Genomic DNA, 20,788 nt, shown 5'->3' with positions numbered 1-20,788 from the left:
GATGATTAGCAAAAATAACTGCAGATGAAGAAGGTAAGCTGTAACTTTTAACTAAAACTCTCTACCTATGTTTATCAGGTGTCTGCTTGTGTTTTCAGAAAAGGGACTCGATCCTGCTCCCACCAAGAGTGCCAACTGCTCCATGGGCTCCCAGACCCCAACTCTGCCAGTACACAACACCTGGGATGGCATCCTTGGTGCTCCCCAGCATCCCTGAGGAGTGTCCACCTCACTAAAGGGCTCCCTTAGCACTGTGGGCCTGTTTTCCTCAAAGGATGCCAAACAATTCTACCCAGGATGCAAGAGGGAGGATGCTTTGTACCACAACAGCTCCTCCATGCTTAGCTGTAGCTCTCAGGAGAGCATCAGGAGACAAAGTCAGAGGTGCATTCCCTTGCCCTAGAGATGTGGGCTGTTTGGGTGCCACCCACACACTGCTGTTGAGCTTTCATTCAGGCTGTCTGGGGGTGGTTTTCACTCTCCCCAGAGCAGAGGGTGAGCAAACAGGCCATAGGAAAGCAGGCTGATGGTCTGAGAAAAGCTTATCTGATGATGTGAGATTACAGTACCCAGGTGAAAATGAATCAGTCCCTTCCTCTCACCAAGATAAACACAAGACAATGTGGGCTGTCTGAGGTGCTATTTTGTATTTGCTTATAGGAAGAATAGCCGGTGTGATTTCCAGCTGTATGCCCCCAAAAAGATCTGGCAAATTTTAAAATACTGAATAGCTGGGATCCCATGGCCCAAGACTTAATTTACTAAAATTTGACCTGCTAATTGACACTGCTTATAAAATCAATATGTCGTGGAATCTTTCCATTCTCACCTTAACTCTGCACTTTGCTCTTCTTGGCATAGTGTGGTCACGCAGATGGTAACATTGGCCCTTCAGGGCACGAGTGGTGGGTCCTCAGCAATTTCAGTGGTGCTTTCTGCTTTTCCACTCCAGCCATCTAGGGGCACACATGTTTAGAGCTTCCCCTCACATTGTAGCTTTGTCCTAAGGCATTTCTGAGAGCAAATAACCTTTCCAACAGAAGCCACATACTGTATTTACCCAAATGCTTCATTTTCCCAGTGCACAGGTAGCTAAGACTTCCATCATTCCTTAAAGCTGCTCACTTCTGCTTGCAGCACTTGGGACATACCACAGAACAGTACTGCCATAATATAAATAGTTGCTTTCAGCATTTTTAGAGATGGGCAGTGAGACAGGCAGAATTACTGTCCAGTTTTTTTTTCCCCAAGGAAAATTCCACATGTACTTCATGTGTGCACACAGACCAGATACATCCTGGCAGAAAAGACTCATATCTGGAAAGAAATTTCTTCTATCACATTTATGGGGAAAGGAAAAAAAAAAGGAAGCACATTCTTTTTCCCTTTGACTAAAGAAAAATATCTCACCAGGACAAGGGCTTATTGTAACCATTCATTTTAAAATATTGCTCGATTGTTTGCGTACTTTTATTTCTTTGGTGATTCAGCTGCGAGTGGGAAAGTTGCTGTGACCCACTGAATGGCCTATCCATCACACCTACTGACCTCTCTGTCCAGGAGGGCTGGGACCACCAAACCTTGGCTGCTGGCTCCATTTGTGCATGCACTGCTTGGCCCCTCAGCTTCCCAGGTATAACCCCATGCTGTGGTACCGCCTGAAAGAGAGTAACGAGACCACAATGTCAGGCTGCCCTTGAAGTGAGCATGCATGCACTTGCTAGGACTGTTCCCAGGACAAACTGTTTCCTGCATTAGAAGCAGGCTGGCCACTGCAGCGGAGCTGAGGAGAGAGCACACCAAGCTGAAAGAGCTGGTGGGCACCAGCTGAAGCCTTTGGCAAAAGACCACATCTCTGTGAGAAGGATGATTCATCCCCTGCCTCCTTGAGCAGCAAAATCCCCTGCTCCCCCTGACATCATTTTCTCCCTTCTTCTTCCAGATCATGCTGTCACCCATGGATGAAACCAAGCATACATACATCCCTAGAAAGTGAATTTTGGCTGAGTTGTGAGTCTGTAGCACCAACGAGCAACAAATGCCATGTCTTAGCTACACGGGGGAAAAGCCAGCAGAGGTTTTCCAAGTATTCTCTCTGCTTATGTTGCAGCATAAAATCCACTAATTTCCTTCTGCTGGGGATTTGGAAAGCGGTGCACCTCACCAAAGCCAGCTCTTGCCCTGCAGGATCAGACCCTACACTGAGTATAAATCAGTCACAGGTGCTTGAATTAAGAGAATTAATTAATAAGACATTCCCATCCCCTGGAGGTTCAGATGACAATGAGGAAGGCATGGCACAGGCCAACACAAGCCACAATATATTAATCCTGCATTTGTCCCAAGTGTGACAGACTGCTGGGAGCTATTCTTTGTGCTCATACCAGGGGGAATTGATGGGACCTTATTCTCTGTTTGCAGGGAACGGTTCATGCAAGAAATTAAATTTCCCAATGTCATTACTAAATCCCAGGATCCTCTTCATGAGTTATTCAGCACCAGTTGCTCCAGTCTTGCACACCAGTTTTATCGTCCTCACATCCACCTCTGTCTTTCAGAGATGAATATTAATTACCTTCATTGCAACGGTAGAATCAAATCCCCTCTTACCTTACTAATGCAGTTCCTTTCTTGAAGATAAGCATACCTATCTCCCAAAAAGAGATAGTGTGTGCTGCAAAAAGACACGGAGCATTACCAAACTGTCTGGGAGACAGGGACGGCTGCCCACAGGAGTCTGTGGCAAGCTTCAGAACTAGAAAACTGTAAAGAAGGCCAATGGAAATGGGCCTTCACTAGCACGTTCAAGATGCTGCAAAATGCCTTTTTAATGCATTTTTTAATGCCTTTTAATGCATTTTTTAATGCCTTTTTAATGTCAGCAAGAGAATTATGAATCCATTAATAAATGAGGAACACCTAAAAGTTCTCATCTCGCCATACCAAATTTTTTTTCTTTTTCAGTACATAGCATAAAGCTGTGCTCCCTCATCATCTTGGGTGCCCTGATATGCTGCTAGTAAGACAAGGTGGTCTCAGTAGCACTAAGGCACTAATTGGCCATCAGGAACTTGGCCAACCAGGCAGTTACAGACATGCTTTCCTTCTCTTCACGGTGTGGAAAGCGCAGCTTCAGCCCCATCCAGCAAAGAAGGGGTGCAAAGGAACCACCTTTTGTCTCCTGCACCTGGCATGGGATATGAAGGTCTCACACACCACATCAGGAACCTCCTGCTCCCCCAAGATGACTTTCCTAGACAGAGCTGCCCCACTCAGCACCACCACTGGGGAGCCATCAGGTGCCTGGAGATGGCTCCCACAAGGCAAAGCCACTATTTTCAGCCCTCATGGAGGAATTTGTGTGCTGGGCAGAGGGTGCAAAGCCATGGAAACTGCCTCCTCTTGAGCACCCCTCCAGCAAGGCATCATGGCAAAATACCTGCCAGTGCCTCTGATTGGGAGGAGCAGTTCTGATAGGCCCTGCAGAGGTGATGTAGCAGTACCCTGCTCAGTCCCTGCAAAACTCAGCATCAAGGGTCTATCAAGCCTCATTGAAATGTGAGAGGAAAACAGTGCTCCCCCTACACCTCCTGCCTGCTTAACAGGCTTGCCTGTCATTGTATAAACCTCTAGGAAGCTACACAGTGGAAAGCACTGGAAAACTGCAGGGGACAATTCCCTGCTGCCAAGGGCTCACCTGGAAGTCTAGGCTCTTGATGCCCACCCTGGGGTAGACAGGACAGCCTGCAGGGTGTTTGTGCCCAGGTCCAGGCTGACCACAGCACTGCTGCTGGCTGTGTTTAATTTCTTTGCTCTGCATGAACAAATGTATTAAATCCACAACACTTCCTTTTTTTTTTTTCTTCCAGACAGGGTGATCTGAAGGAATACTTGCCAGTCACTTGACTAATTAGCTTAATTCAAGAACCTGTCTTCAGAAGCCCATTGCTGAGTAGCCTCCTCAATTCTGGGAATTTAAAAATGACTTGGGTTTGATTAAAATCAAACCAAATCAATGAAGGCAATTGCCACTTGCTTTCCTGTTTTTTTCCCCTCAAAGACAGCTTTGATTCATGGCTGCAGCTAGTCCTGTGTACGCCACAATAGTCAGGGGCTTGGACTGCTGTTTTCATATTAGAAATATGTTTAGGTCAAAATACTTCCATTCATTCTGTATGAGTCGATGGAGCTGTTATGTGTACCTTCCTGCTGTTAGTCATTTACATGGCCAGGTGGGATGGTTTTCCTCAGGCCATGCAGGTTTGATGATGGAGGTTCTGGAGCTGAACAAGGCCAGAATTTCTGATCAAAGGAGGGTATCAAGACTGCTGCAGTTTGGCTTCTTTTCTGGGGAAAAAAAGAAGAAAAGCTTCTAATAAAAAGTGAAAAACTAAAAAAACCCAACCAACCAACCAAAAAAAATTTAACATTTTGTTTCAATTCCAACTTTTTATAGTACTTTAAATCTTAGAACTAAAAAAGGGCTCTAAAACACTAATTCTTTTCAGAAGAACCATGACCCAGTTGGGACAGTCCAAAAGTCAGCTGAGCAGCAAATTTCAGTCACTTGAGCTTCTCAGTTTTCCTTACTGAATCAGTGATTCAGCTAAATTCACACAATTTTTGTGTGTGTTAAATCTTCCTTCAGTGGCATTTTGCAACAGAACCACTGCCACTTTCCTGGCCAGCTCAGCATTGCATCAGTGCTCCTCTTCCCCTTCTGTTGGGTGGAGCACCCACACTAGCACCTTGCTGCTTCTTCTTGGGGGATTCAAGGTGAGGAAAACCCAGTGATGCAGCTCACCCATGCCAACAGGGCACTTCTACATGGCATAACAGCCACGGTTCAAAATAATAATAAAAATCTAAAATAAGGCTGTTATCCTCACTTCATCTTGTGCCTGAGCATGGCTGCAGGTATACCATATTTTTGGTGGGGACCTGGCTGCTTATTCATGTTGCCCCATGCTCCTCTCCTCACATCCTGTCCCATCCAGGCCATTAACCCACCAGCTGCCATCAGCTCTGATATTCTCCATCCCCTCTCACCTCAGTGCTTGCCCCCTGGAGCATCCAACACTTCCAAGCTCTAAATGAGATCATTTAGGACAGGTTTCCTGGGGAAAGGGAACTGAGGCACTTGCCCCCTTTGTGTGTGTGTGCATGTGTTTGTGTGTGTGCATCCACCTGTGAGCTGCCGGATTTCATGAGAAGCCGGAGGCTCAGAAGTGGTTTTATGAAGAGTGCTGTAGAGGACTCGATAAAGTTCCTCACTGAAGGAAGAACGTGGGCTGAAACAACCTTATCAGATGCTGGAGATGCCACCCTCACACCAGCCCATTTTAATGCCTCAAATTCAGTTTTCAGTGGACCTCAGACTGTGCTGGAATGAAGAGAACCAAGAGTGTGAGATGAAGGTTTATGTGAAAACCGGCTTGGCTGGATTGTACTTTGGCTATTTAGGATAAATGAAAGGGTGGACATGTGTAAGGTATCACTGCACGCCCCCTGGACGGGAGACAGAAAGGGGGAACCCAGGGCTTTGAGAAATGTCAGAGACAGACAGAGGGTATTATGAGTGAAGGAACACGTGCAGAGGGACCTGTGCTGGTGAAAAACACCCGGAATAATTCTACTGATGCTCTTTAAATGTCATACTCCTGGCAAAGAAACCTTTCACATGTTTCTCTGCTCTCATCTCCAAGCCTTTTCAAATGCGCCAGGCTTATGCTGCCTGGGGTGGGGGGGTTGTGGGGGGAAAGCGGGAAGCTCTGCCCTGGGAAAACCCTGTGGACGAGCCATTTTCCTCTGGGAAAGATGCAAGCAGTCAGCAGCCTTGCACAATGTACTGCGCCCGCATCCTCACTGTCCTCATTTTAAGCATATATAGAAAACTTCTTTTGAAGCCTGGCAGATTCCTGCATGGTTGTTCCTGACTTCTTCAAAAACTACCCTGACAATAAAAACTCCCTGTTAATTGGCAAGGAATGAAGTCCCACAGGCTCAGCCTCCCACATGCGCACAGCCTGCTGGTGGGACAGCAAAGATCTCCAGGGTGCCTTTGCTCCTTGGGGAAGGTAGGTGGGAAGGGGGTATTAAACCTGAGGCATTTCAAGAGAAACCAAGAAGATACAGATATATCTCATAAAAAAATGCTGCCTCTTATTAAACAAAAGACAGCCAGCCTCCCTCTCCCTTATGATAACCAGGAGGAATCCCAAAACATAATCAGTTTAGGCTGAACACCATGTTGCTGACAAGATTAAAATTAGTCTCACGTGGTTTCATCAAGGGAAAGTTTAACTGTGGCACTCAATCAGGCTGCAGAATCCTCTAATGACAACCGAAATAAAGTCATTCAAGACAGATCCTTAAATGTCACAGGAAAGAAAGCCTGCCCTTGGCTTCATCTCTTGGCAGAATTTTATTAAGTATGTTTTTCCCTCCCCTCCTCTACATGCACTGCTGCTTTCCTGACCGTACTCTCCCTGGGCTGAAACAACAGGCCAGCATCCTACTTGGAATACAGAGCACTGGGTTCCCCAGCTTTGTGTGTGTCCCATAGGTCACATCTTATAGGAAATGGTCTATAAACAAGAGGCAAATAGGATGAGAGAGAGTTTGCATGAACCTCCCAACATGAAGAGGCTTGTTTGGCTCTTCCAAGAGAGTATAAAACCACAACAGCTGCTGTTCTCCACATAGCACCTCCACCGAGGTGGCTACAGCAAAACTGAGAAACTCTCAGTTGAAAAAAAACATCAGATCAGAAAACTCTTCTACCTCCAACACCAATATCTCCACTTGGAGAGGGACGGCTTATGAGATGTTTCCTTTGCCCTACGCGTGTCCCTGCAAGCTAAGCATCACCAGACAGCTCTGCTCTTCAGTGATGTTCAAGGTCTCCCAGCAAGAAGTGAAAATAAAGTGTAAATGTGTGTCACTAAATGAGTTTGAAACAGTATCCAGCACTTTTTAACCTTGCCCTGAGGAGGCTGCTGCAGAACAGCACTTCCTGACTCAGCACTTTGAAATCACCTTGCAATCAAAATTCATGGCTCTCCCAACATCCATTTTATGCCTAGTCTTGCCCTAAAAAACTTCTGCTTTTAATGCCACTCTCCTCTCCAGTTTCAGCCTGATTTCATCCAGAAAGGGTTCTTGTTTCATTTCTTTAAGTGCTAAGTCCCAAAGATGCATGAAGCAGCTGGAGTGATGTTGAAAAATCAGACAGCATCCTGTTCAGTCTCTTTAAGTGACCAGTGGTACACAATCTAATTACACATCAGACAGAAAAGTCATTATTTGCACAGCCTCTGAGTATGTAGCAAAATCTCAGTTATAGGTAAAATTGCCTTCCTGCTCACACAGGCCCTGATCTAGCGCAGTCCCTGAGCACTCACCTAAATTTAGGTGCCTGTTTATCAAACTGAAATCAAGCATCTTTTGCTGCATGGGTAAGTGCTTTGTTAATCAAGGAACTTGTTTAAGCCATGTGGATGTTTAATATTCAAATATAATTCTTATCTAGGGAGGGAGGGAGCACCGAGCAAGTCTCATCCTGATTTATCCAGCTCTGGGGAAAGCAATGACAGCTCAGCCAGCAGTGTGACAAAAACTCTGTCCTATGAATGTCTTCCAGAGTTTGCAGGGATTTTACCTTTGCCTCCCTGAGGGTGCTCTAAGGGTAAGGGCTGTCCTATGCTTAGTATTCCAGACAGCTAAGATAACCCCAGGTTAGTAAGGGCTAGATTTTTTTTTTTTTTTTTAACTCTCAAGAATAATGGAGCAGGAAGGGAGTAAAAGCTCACACTAATCTTATTATGCTCCTTAGACGAATGACTTTCACATGACAGTGAAGCTAATGCCATTTACTTGTCAGTGAAGCAGCAAAAAAAGACAGAAGGGGGAATATGGCAGTACAAGTGTCCTCCTGCTCCCAACATCTTTTTTGCTGGAACATTCCTTCCTTCCTTGCTCAGGATTAGCAGCTTGAATCACTATAGAGCTGGATGCATCAGAGGCACCCCTGCTCACTGAGTCCAATGTAATAACAAACAACCAAAGACCAGATGCGTTCAGGGGTATTTCATGCCCATGCTCCTCTCTTCATCTTCTGACAGGAACATGTTTCTTTTCTTCTTCCATCCCTCCCTCTTTTGAGAGCTGGCCAGAGGCTGTGGGATTGCAGCTGGTGGCCTACAGGGTTGCTGAGGGGATGCAGGGCTCCCTTGCAGCTCAGCTGTCTGCCAGAGGAGACAGGGATTTGTTCTGGGCAGTGGATCCCACCAGGTTTCCATGCAAGCCTTCATGACATGCCTGCATTAATGGGGACAACTGATGGGAGAGAAACATTGATGACAAGCACCCTATGCAAGAAAAATGCAATTCTGGGTAGGGCTTGAAGACACAAGAGGATTTCACAAATGAAGTAATCAGAATCTTGCACGGTCATTTTGCAACCCAAGAGAGAGTCAGCATCCACCTGGCCTCCTGGCATGAGAATGTTATTTCTTCATGTAAGGTTTAATGAAACAGTTCTCCATACTGAAAAAAGAACTGCTTCTGAAAAATGGTAATAAAAGCCCCATTGCTCTGACACATAGCTTGCTCTGTACAGGATTACTTAGAACTGCTGCTCTTCTTGTCCTTACAAGTAGAGCAAGCAGTTGACTTAGGAAGATACTAATTTTGCTTGGTGCAAGTCTTCTGATAAAAGAATATATTAACTTTCAAAAGCAAAGTCATTTCCAAAGCAGGAGCTAAAATTAGACTGATTTTTTTTTGTTGTTGTTCTTTCTCCCCTTTATGGCTTTTACAAGCAATTACCCACTTAATGTTTTGAAATTATACAAGAAACTCCAATAGCAATTCTTTTTCCTGCTGCATCTCTTTGAATGTGAAGATTTAAAAGCTTTTCCGGAACACAACAGCGTGAGCAAATGAATTTGCCATTTTCATTCTCAATTTCTTTTTTTTAAAGAATGGGAAGCAGCGGGATATTTCTTCATCATTTAAATTTTTTTGTTTTGTTTTGTTTTAAATTTCATAATGATGAAGTGAGCCTGTATGACAGCTCTAGAAACTGAAGGCAGGATTCTTCTTTGCACCACAGCCTTTCATGTTGCTGTGGGAGTGCTGCTAAAATAGCTGGAAGGGCTATTACGCCAACGCATCTCTTGAGCCTCTTCTTTCTTATGGCAGGGTGGCAGATACAAATTTAGCATTCCTGCTCACATGACCATCCCACACTGTGCATAACCCATACAAAGAGCCAGGCCATGTGGGGAGCTGGGGATTCTGCAAAGTAGGGCTGCAGGAAGGGGTGAGATAGAGCCATGCAGCAGTGCTGTGGTATCCCTCTGGCCCTGGACTTGGATCCCCCTGGTCAGGCTGCACCCACCCTGTGGGGTCCCAAGGCAGTACAGAGGGTGACGGGCTGTGTCACCTGCTGTGAAAGGAGAGGGCTCCCAGCCATTCACGCTCAAGAGCCCCACGCTGCCTGAGTGGTGGTGATGTGCCTCGGTGTCATGTGGATGGGCAGGAGGTGTTGGTAGAAACAGAGGGCTGGGATGCCAGCTCTCCTCCCACCACCTCCCCATGGCTCTTGGGGTGGAATTAGGGGCACTCACCTTAGTGGAGGAGGCAAGTACAACTTTTATCTCCTGCTCCAGCTGTCCCCTGAAGCAGGGGTTTTGTTTGCTCCTCTCTGGTTGTCATGTAGATGCCTGCCTGCTAAGACCACAGCATTGCAGTGCCACTGAGCTGGCAAAGTGTGTTTGGATCTTATAGCTTAGGAATGAAAGGTGTTACTTTTTCCAGCAAAGCAATACCCATCTGAAGCACCAACTCTGAAATCTGTGAATAAAAAGCAAATCCAGCTGGGTCAGGGAAATTAAAACAACTCAGGCTCTCCATTCTGCTCCAAGTTTTATCTGCAGGAAGGTAAGAGGCAGCATCAGTGTCTTGTAAAGAAACACGTTCCTACCTCCATCCCTCACCCCCAAGACTTCTTTAAAATCCCCTCTGGCAGGCAGTGCCTTTGCTTCCACTATTTCCTGACCATGACTATGTCAGACTATAGTCTGACAAAGCTCTGGAGAATAAACTATCTCAAACTCACACAACTCATTTTGTACATCTCTGTTCTCATTAAGACTGAACCTTTTCTCAGGCCACACTTTCTCCCATAATTTCTCCCTCCAGAGTTTAACTCAGTCTCTCTTATTAACTTACTTTATCATCCATTACCACCAAAACCAACTTATATCTTCTGTTACATTAAGACATTCAAAAAATACTGCAAGCACAGCTTCAGGAAGGCACCTTCCTTGGAACTTTCATGCTCAAATTCATACAATGTTCTCATTATCTTCCTTTTCATTGCACCTGCATCACTTCTCTTCTCAACTGGTGTGAGGCCAGTCAGGATGTTTTCCCCACAGCCATGTGGATGGAGCAAAGGCCACCTCAGTTGAGAACTTCTATGACTGTCAGAATTGGAACCACCTTCTGGGTTTCTCACTTGCATGAGTTCTGATAAAACCCCTCCACAGTCTTTTTCAGCTGGGTCTGAGCAGGAGAGAAGCTTACACTGATAGACATCTGTCTCCAGCATGTGCAGTGGGAAGGAAAGAGCTGGCAGGTTCCTCTAGACTCGGACTTTAGGAGTTGAACTCAGTGAAATATCTAGAAAAACATGAGGATGAAGGGAATCCATCCTACAAAGCTCAAACCTTCCAAATACCAATCTGCTGCAGCCATAAACACTCTCAGTGGAGAAAATGGAAATAAATACAGGAAGACAGTTCCCCAGCAAACACAGGAAAGGCAGCAGCCTTGAACTGACCATGAGCACATCAGTATGCTGGGATTTTGGATTTCACAAGGGCCCTTCTCACAGGAAGGCTCATGTAACCATGGCAATGGAGATCTCTGGATTCATCTCATCCTTGTCACCACTAACAAACAAGTAAGTTAAATCAGATGCAGATAAGAAAGGTTTTCCCACTCCTCTTTGCACTAAACAGTTCAGAATTGCTAGCAACCATAAGGAATAAGAGACAACTTCAGAAGAAAAACAAAGTTCCAAGAATCATCACAACTCAGGTTTTTATTCAACAGTGAAGTTGAAGGGAAAGGTGGTTTCTTCCCTTCAGGGCAAATGTTCCAAATGGAAATTAAGTAAAAATATTGTTCCCCAAAAGTACTCACAATGAAATTAGTTTTCATTAAATATATTTGTTTGGCAAAATAAAATAAAAAAATTAGAACCCGTACAAAAAAAATCCCTTGCAAATTTCTAACACTGTAGCAATGACAACAATGTAAACCTGGATGTTTGGCAGTTGTAATTAATTTGTGAAAATTACTGTTGAACTTTGGACCAAGGAAATAAAAATCACTTCAAATAGCAACAAGCCAATTTCAGAGGCAACTGAGGCTTAGGGAACGCTACAGGAATGGGACACACTAGTGGCTTCATACACGGTTTGTGCGAGTGATCTGCTAGTGTGGGGCTATTGTAAGAGCTGGGAGGAAAAGAAGTTAAAAGCTGTTGCAGCATTGCAGCATATGGTACAGCAAAAACCTGCAGACTTTCCATTCTGGGAGCCGATCAGTTGGGTGAAGGCTGGAGACAAGAGCTGAGATGACGGTGGAGAGAATAATGACAGTGACGGATGGTGCAAGCACTGGGAAGCAGTTAACGAATTTCATCATCGCATTGGATTCAGTGGTGAGCAGACTCTTGTGAGTGTCTGGGGAAATCTTCTGCTTACAGTAGCTGCTTTTGCTCCCTACCTCCCTCCTCCTTCCAGTTAAAGCCTCTGCCCTGCCAAGTGGGTTTCACAGGCATGCAGTTTGATAACAACGTCCTTTAGTTAAGAATGTCTATTCCAGTATTAAAAATGTAAAAAAAGTCCTCAGGAGGGTGCTTCTTAATGGCAGTCTTTGCCTTAAGCAAGGCCAATGGCCTGCAATTACAAGTTAATTAAAGCAATGTGGATTTGGATGAGCAATGGGGAAGATGGGAATGGGGAAGGAAGGGGTGCAGGGAACAAGGAGGAATGCAAGTGTTTCTACATCCCTCCCCAAAGCCAAGATCCAAGGTGCAAAAGTGGGTTTCTTTTTTTTCCTCACGCTCTTCTTTCTTTTTTTTTTTTTTTTTAATCTCTCTCCAGTTATAATATATTTCCAGTTTCAGAGCAAGTTTCAGTGACTGCCTCAGTTACAGTCATAAACAAAGTCGTAGTTGCTGGGCTCCTTTGGGATAGGTGGGGGAGCATCTGGGATCTGTATATTTTCCAAGTCAAGGAGGCGTAGCTTTATCTCCATGCTGAGCAGCGTGTCTAGGTCGTTCCGTGTTAGGTCACTCAACATATCCTTCCCAAGGAGGGCGTTCAAACCATCGGTCCATACACAATACTGCACAGGAAAAGGATAAGAATTGTCATTAATAGGCTTTTCATACACAAACTCCTTGTCTGGTCTGGTCATCTACAGTTCTTGCTCCCATGGCGACTTACAAAGAGACCTAAAATTAGTTTGATGCCTTTTATCAGCTCGTATCATGAAAAAGCCTTTCACTGAGCTGCTCAGAAAATGGAAAAAAAAATCCATAAAATGTGAAGAAATGACAGTATTTAGTTGTTTGACAATATGCTATCTCCTCCAAACTTCTTGCTGAATGTCCTTCCAGACTTACTGGAGAAGGAACAATATCTAACTTAGGACAACAAACCTCTGGAGAAATCTCCTTCACTCCTCTCATTCTCTTTCCCCAGTACCTATCAAAAAAGCCTGATTATCTTACACTAACTAAACTTTTAATTCCAAGACACTTAAGTTAGGTGAACTGAATCCCACCCCAAATCCTTCTTGACTCATTGTCTAAAAAATCCTGTGCTATATATCTACTTTTAATCATGGTTTGCTTTCCTATACATGAAGTTGTTACAATTGATAGTCTCACATATCTATGCCTAGTTTACCACTATTTTACACAAAATAACATGTTATGAAAGCTACAGTCAGTTAATGCTGTGTCCTTAATGAAAATTAAATGCCAAGCTGCTTGGGTGTAATACTAAATGCTGCAAATGCTGACCTGGCCTCTAAAACCTTTTCCTTACTGGTAGCTTTTTCCTAATAAGAGATGCCATCTTTCCCAACAGCTGACAGCTTGTGATAAATGTGGGCTGAATAACCATTTTAAATCAGCAGCAAATTCAAGGGAGATTGGTGATCTAGAGTCAACTTCTATTGAATAAGTCACTTTCATTTATTACTACAAGCCATTTATTCAACTATGAACAGAAGTACTCAAATGCTGTCATCTAAAAATAAAGATTTCAATCATGAACTTGTGTCCTAGTTTGCAGGAGAAAAATTAAATCAACCGTAACTGCATTTTTATCTTACAAATACTTCTGCTGGATTTCATGCCAAAAAAAAAGGTTTTTAAATTTAGCTGACCATTTGCTACATGATGCTGCCGAGTTTAAAGATAGCCATGGTTGACTTCATCCCATAGCAGAAATGAGGATTATTTTTAAGGAAGAGAGAGAAGCCCCCCTCTTCATCCAGAAAAAGGGCATATTTTAAAAATAGGATGGGTTAGCACACTTCAGCATCCGAAGTGAAATCCAACCTACTTAAGTCAGTAACAAAACAGTAGCAGAGGGAGCTTTTTCACCCAGGGTGTGGACAAGCCAAGCTGCAGCTTTAATATGAGATCAGCTATATAGAAGAGACTTTAGAGTTCAGGTTGTCCTGCTGACAAGTACTAAATAAACAACTTAGCCTGCCTATTCTAGGCTGTCAGTGTGCCACTGAAGACTTTTAAAGCATGTAATTTTTTTGGAGCGTATGCAGAACATCAGGAAAAGAAAGGAGCTATTCTAGAAAAATAGTTATATTTGAACAGACTATCATCTTCTACGATTTACTTGAAATCTTTCTTCGGGAAAGTTTTCCCTGATTTCTTTATGAAGAAAGGAACGGAAAAGCAAAAGGCTCTGCTCAGGTTACAGGAGAGCAGAGAATCTTTTCAACAGATGCAGCCCCTGACGTAAATCGTCCATCACCTGCGCAGCGAGTGCGGCCAGTGCTCCCTCTGGGGAGGAATCCCAGAGAGCCAGAAAGCAGAACTGCAGTTCTCTCCTCTTCCAGATACAATTCATTCAGGGGACAGAGAAACCAAATTCTGGCCACAATTCTGGTAAGTGCAATGGCCTGGAAAAAGGGCTTCCTTTCTAATCTCCATATTGGCAAATGCACCTAATTATCTCCTGCACATGTTGAGCAGAGAGACATCCTAATGAGATGGTGGAAAAACAGAGGCATTCATTCAGAAGCTTTTTTCTTTTTAATATGCAAAAGAGACGAAGAGCCACTGAAAAATTAATTTATGAGATTCATTTTCATAAAACTCCAATGAAACCTAATTATGGCCTCTCTCATCAGTTTCTCTGTCAAAAATCATGGGTAAGATTAATCCACCTTTTTTGCTATGTAGTTGAAACCAGTTATTAGTATTTAAATTAAAAACAAATACAATGGAGTGATCTCATGGTACTGAATCCTCTGGCTAGCAGTAAGCTTGAACAGATGGCTAAGGGAATTGACAAACTTAAGTGTGCTAGAATGAGGTCCACATCTCAATGATACTGGTTAAGTGATGAGATTTTATCAAAGAATTGCCCTGGGACTCAAGAACTAGAAAGGTTGCATAGGCTCCATCCATCTGGATGCAGCGCTGAACAACCTGGTCTGAGCTCACTGCTGACCTGCTTTGAGCAGGAGGTTGGACTCGGGACACCTCCAAGGTTCCTTGCAGCCAGAATTATCCTATGAGCCTCATTCAATTTTTCTTTTTAGGACACACTCAACTCCCACGTTTCAACCTCACTCTACAATCACGAGGGCTGCACAAGTACTTAAAAAAAGCCCTGCAAGTCTGACCTGAAATTGTCACGTACCAACATCATTCCTGGTGCTTCACACAAAGCTTTCCAAATCTTGAGATGTCACCACCAAATCTCCCAAACTGACAATGCTGCTAAACCAGCACTTCTATCAACAGGCACCCCAACTACTTTGATGAAGAGTCACGGGCTTCACAACATGCTACTTGCCTTTCCTTGTGAGTGCTTCCTCTGAACACTTGTACTTTCTACTTTCATCACAACTCACTCTTCTGCAGGCCATGGAAAAATACAGAGGAAGCGAGATGCCTTTTTAAAAACTTTCATTTGGGAACTGTCAAGTGGCAGCAGAGACTGTTGCCTCTGGCCATTTTTTTGAACATATTAATTTTGTTTCAAAGAAGCTGCACAAGACCAGAAAGAGAAATGAAGATAAAAGGTGTGTTTAATGCAATCATGAGCAATTGGGTTAGTGCATCTCGCTGCTACTTCCTGTCAGCGGGATGCGGTAGCAGCTTTTGAACATTCAGGCCATTAAAATCCACTTGTAGCTATAGGCTATATTTGAGATACGGTGGCTGAAAAAATTGTTGGTTTTTATGACCATTTGCTCTTACGAGCTGAAACAGTCTAGATTTCAGTTTCTGGAGAATTTATATCAGATACCACTGAACATATGTTCAGTTCAGAGGATGAAGACAGCCATGTTTTTCTTAGAACTACAGCTCTAGTGGCACACTGTGCCTGGGATACTATTGCTCCCGCTTACATGAAAACTGACCAGCAAATACTTCTCTGGAATGAACATTCTTGAAAATGACACTCAAATATTAATCCACAGAAAGACCCAAATGGGCATAACCTTATCTCCTCTCCTAAAATTAACATTTAGTTGAAGGTTTTAGTCTAGAATAACAAATGTTGAAGTGGCATAACTAATGCACTTGTAAAGCAATTTCATGCATTTTTTAAACACTACAGTATAATGCAGTTTAAAGTAATCTTCTGTAGCTCATCATCTTAACACAGTGTCATGAACTGAGACCAAATGTGATACCTCAAAATAAGTGTGCAAATGGAACACAACTCTTCTTGCTTTAGAAATAAGAAGGATTTTTTTAAATACAGTGCATTCTGCTAAACCTTTACTTGAAATTTCTTTGAGAGAAACACATTCAATGATTCAACACAACTAAGGTAAATTAATCCCATCGCATTCCAGAAGGCAATGATGTTGTCTATTTCCTTGTAGTTTTTACTAAGAAAAGGGAGCAGGGAAGGGACTATCATTCATCCTTGCTGTTGCTATTTACATTGTCTTCAGACAAGTGAAAGCCATTGCAAAACACTCCCCTGTAGAAATGGAATAGAGGGGGCCTTCTATGATCACCTGTCATTAATGGTTTTAATCAATGTGAAAGTAAGAAAAAGGGGATATGCCATTCTGGAGACCACAACTCTTTGGCTGAAATTGAGACCCAGTATGGCATAACCACCCCTGATTATGCTGGTATTGTCAAAATGAACTGAGGCTGGCAGAGATTCTTCGAAAGTTTGGCTGTACAAATCCTCAGTGTTGAAAGTTCACACAGCAAAATTCTCTAGTGTCTAAAGTACAGCAGACCACAAGAAACGAGGAAATGCTGAGCGAGGTCTATAGAACTTCGAGGTCTGCCCAGGCTCTCTTTTCTCTTTCTTATGGCTCATATTTCAGGAAGGCTTAGAAATACTGATCTGTAATTTGGAGCTTCATGTGCTCTGTGATGTAGGAATACAAAACATGTTTCTTCTGTGGCTCATGCAAGAAAATTGCAGAAGATCTTGTTCCTATAATAATCCCCTGAATTTCAGTTTGTTTTGAGACATGACACTTATTTAGATGGACCTATACCCTGGGCCAAGATGCCCATTCTTATGTTCTTACAAAGCCATCTGGTGCCTTAAAGCAGCTAAGATAACTTCAAAGAAATTTCTGTACTCTGAACTTAACTTACCTCATGTTTGTCTGGAGCAATGAAATTCAACTGGCCACTTGAGTCATACAATATAGAGAAAGCAAGCTCTAGCACCTCCTGGAACAATACAAAGAAACACATACTATTGCTGCATGAAAGAGCATTCGTACATTCAGGTCTGTCCTTCTTTACTAACCCTTATTTCCCAAAACAAGTTGCAAAATAGGTTATGGTAGTCTCCTGTCTGGCCAAAGCTGCAGCAGTACCAGACCACTGCAAGAGACTGGCACAGCAAGAATCCCACCACAGATGCTTCAGTAAAAACAAACTCACCCACCTCAGTGTTTACTGCAGCCCACTGGGTCATGCATTACTTTAGCATTTAAGTTTGAGCTAGGCAATGGTGAGGACTGAAATCAATATAATGAATAATAGTACACTTGCAAGAAACGCTTCATGAAGACTCACCGTTCTTTTCAGTTTGTATAGATTAAACTCACAAAGTTCTGCAAGGTTTGATTCCTTGTGTTAAAAATCTTGTCAGGACAATTAATATCCTGGTATATACTTATGTTCTTTTCACTGCTGGAAATATATTAAATTATTCACTCTCAGGAGATTTCTGTAATTTTGTTTCCATCTGAACCAGAATCGTCAGCCTCAGTCAAGCCAAACTATGCTGGTTACTTAAAGACTCAAAGGAATTTTGGGAAAGGAAAAAGCAATTATCTTTTTTTCCCCCTAAGCACTGAAGCTGGAATTGTAAAAGGTACCTAGGAGAATTCATAAAGTGCTGACCTTCCCTAAAAGTCACCTGGATTTGAATTCCCACGGGGAAACACAGGCAATCTGAATAAATAATGAACTTTCAGTGGCCAGCAGTGAGCATGCAAGGATGTTGTCTTATCTGTTGTCATATTATGGTTTCTGCCCACATCACTACAAGTGCCATTACAAGGATCTTGCTATCTGTAAGCTCGATGGTATGGGTATATTAACTGTGGAAAAGAGACCCAGCTACAGAGCAGAGTGCTGACTTGTAACTATGATCTGTATCACATGTCCTGTTCTTTTTGCCTCTTGGCTTCCTCTGCCCTGTCATACTGATGGCTTTTGCTGACTCTCAGCTGACAGCAGTCCCTGCACTGCCAGCAGTGACAGAAGAGCTTCCTAAATTTGCTACACTAAGTTTTAAAATGGAAGAATTGAGTTTGGGGACTGCAGCATAAACATTGTTCTAGATTTCTACCCCTGATCTCCCAGTCTGAGACAGACATATGTATTTGGATTTCTGTAAGGGCTTTTTTGGTTTTGAAGTTGTATGATTAAGAGCAGAGTCTGAACCATAAAACTTGCAATCCTTAGGGATAATCTTGGATAATAAGAGATTAAACTTCTCATGGGAAATGTTCTTGTTTTCCTGGAGTTTAGTTACTAGGTTCGACTTGATGTATTGCCAGGCTACAGGAGACAAAGCTGTGTTAAATCCTCACTGTGTCAAATCCCCATGGAGGCTGCAAGTACTAACAGTGCTGGTGCACTCAGCAAACAAATGGCTCAGGGCTCACATGGCCTTTGTGTGTTGTAGGCATGTCTCTCAGCCACACTTTATTAAGAGTGATGTCCCTCATTACAGAAACAAACCTACCTCTGCCCACACGAACCCAGCATTATCTCCTCACCTAGTGTTATAAATTACTGACAGAACATACCAAGTAATGCCACTGAGGTTGTGAAAATAAAATGCAGCTCTGAAAAAAGGGCTTGTACTGCTATATGATGATGTTCCTGAATTTCAGGAAGGTCAACAATCCCACAGGCCTGACCCCTGTAATTTTTCCTTTGGGAAACTCCTATGAATATAACTTCTTCTTCACCTCAAAGAGAGAAAAAGGAAGACAAAAATCTCTGCTTGGAAGAGAAACGTGTCAGGAAATCAAGGGATTGGTCATTTCCAGTCAGGCAGAGAATGAGAAAGGACTACATTAAGGGCACCAAGCTTCTCTTTCCAGGGAAAAGTGTAATTTTGGCAGGCCTGGCTACAGCTCAGCTTCTTTGCTGGCTGCTCTGGACTCTATAGGCTTGGGAATTTCAGCTTCCAGGTGCCAGCATCTCTGCTGCTTTATGCACAGCAAACTGTCAAGGAAAATGGAAGCCAAAGGAGCTGGAGTTGCCAACTGGCCCTCCACAGTAGTCTCAGTGGTTGAGCTGGCTGACTTGTCAGGGACCCCCACCTGGTTTTGTTACACTCCCATCAATGACAAGCAGGAACTGGCAATTCTTAAAGGAGAACTGGTCAGTCTTTACGAGCCATCTGTGGTTTTCTCTTCCTTTTTCTGTTCTGCTTCTCAACCTTTCTCAGTAATTTTTCACTCAAGCTTTTTCCATGTGTTTCTCTATCCCTGTGCTCTTTTTTATCTTACATTCCCTCCAACTTGTTCCTTTCTTCTTTGTTTTGCTTTCCTCTTCCCACATCTCTACCTGCTGAACTCACTCCCTTGGCACTCCTAGCTCCTTCCACATGTCAGACCTCTGCCCTTCCCTAGATGCTTCTCAAAGGTTGGGAATTGGGACCCACAATGTGCCTCTCTTCTGAGCTGTGCTGAAAACAGAGAACAAGACATTCTGCAACGGCAGGCTGATACTTCTCACTCCTTGGCTTCAGCTCTGTGGGGGAAGCTGCTGTAGGTGGTATGAAGGGAAGGTTGCTCTCCCATGCCCAGAGCTTCTCTCTACCCCAGGCTCCCCTGGTCCCAACACAGGCCAGAAGCAAGCTATTTTTCATCAACAGGCATTTTGGGTGCCTATGGCAAAGTGATCCCATGCAGCTGGAATGACCTCACTACTTTCTGTCTGCTGTCTTCAATACCCTCAAAATACCCATGTCTTTACTGAAGGCTGAGGCCTCGCCGTGTTGAGTTTGCTTGCCAGAGTCAGATCTGCCCCAAAGACCTATCTAGACAGGCAGAAGCAGGAAACTTGTTCAACCAACACGAAATAGAAGATAAGCTTCATTCATCAAGGAAGTGAGCACAACCATTTCAGCTGACTAAAAAGGCACAAAGCCTGAAACCTGCCACATCAGCAAATAAAGGGTGATAGGAGAACACTTCAAAATAGCTGGCAATGTTTTTTTCTAATTCTTCTATCATGCTTTCTTTTGAAGGCTGCAAAATTAAGCCTAATTTTAAAACACAGGCAAGACGAACAGCAATGGATTCAGGTCTGGTCCTATCACATTGTTCCAGCTTCATATGCATGCAAATTCCAATTCAGTTTAACTCTCATTTCTTTCTAAATTGTCCTGCTGGAAGAACAATGGCCATGTGCTGGCAAATGAAGAGACACTGAAGCCTTTGTTATGGACATTTTGCCAATTCCAGCTATGCTCATAGCATGGCATTCTGCCATTCAATTTTCTTTTCTGTCAATGAATAAAATTGAGGTGGACGTTATATATGTACAAAGAAAGCACAGGATGAAAAGGCCTCTTAAAAATATATATCACTGATTGTAAAATTTCAGAAAGTGAAAGGTTTCATACACCAAATTCAGCTGAATTGCATTCTGTGTCTGCCTTTTATAAATTTTAATTTCATAACCCATATATGACTTGATATGCTGCAAACACGTTATTCCTCCTATGTCAGTTAAGTAGTTGCAATATTGTGCCTGACAGTTTGATTGGGATGACAAATAATTTCAAAAATTCTGTGCTTCTCAGGGGAAGAAACAAGGAATTGAGGAAATAAAAAAACCCAAACCCACCAAACCAAGAACCCCAAGCCCCATTAAAACCCCTGCACCACATCAGAAATAGTAAAACCATCAAAATTGCCATTGCCTGGGTCACAAATATGCTCCAGCCATGGATGCAGCCATGCTACCTAGGAATTCCTGATCTTC

At 43.3% G+C, this 20,788-nt stretch overlaps 1 protein-coding gene across 5 annotated transcripts in view; it reads right to left on the bottom strand.

Annotated features, from left to right (window-relative positions):
- Positions 1 to 11,087: 11,087 nt before the first annotated feature.
- The window catches only part of ELMO1 (engulfment and cell motility 1), a 305,632-nt gene continuing 295,931 nt past the window's right edge, over positions 11,088 to 20,788 (bottom strand). For all 5 annotated transcript variants that reach the window (XM_032105001.1, XM_032104994.1, XM_032105017.1 and 2 more), the window contains 2 exons: positions 16,922 to 16,999; positions 11,088 to 12,426 (listed from right to left, as the gene is read on the bottom strand). In XM_032105001.1, coding sequence (XP_031960892.1) covers positions 12,226 to 12,426; positions 16,922 to 16,999 — 279 coding nt within the window. In that variant the 3' untranslated portion in view covers positions 11,088 to 12,225. The remainder of the gene's footprint in view (positions 12,427 to 16,921; positions 17,000 to 20,788) is intronic.

The sequence above is a fragment of the Corvus moneduloides genome, chromosome 1 (genome assembly GCF_009650955.1).
Source record: "Corvus moneduloides isolate bCorMon1 chromosome 1, bCorMon1.pri, whole genome shotgun sequence".
Lineage (NCBI taxonomy): Eukaryota > Metazoa > Chordata > Aves > Passeriformes > Corvidae > Corvus > Corvus moneduloides.
The sequence above is the reverse complement of the archived record's forward strand: the minus strand, read 5'-3'. Positions and strand labels throughout refer to the sequence as shown.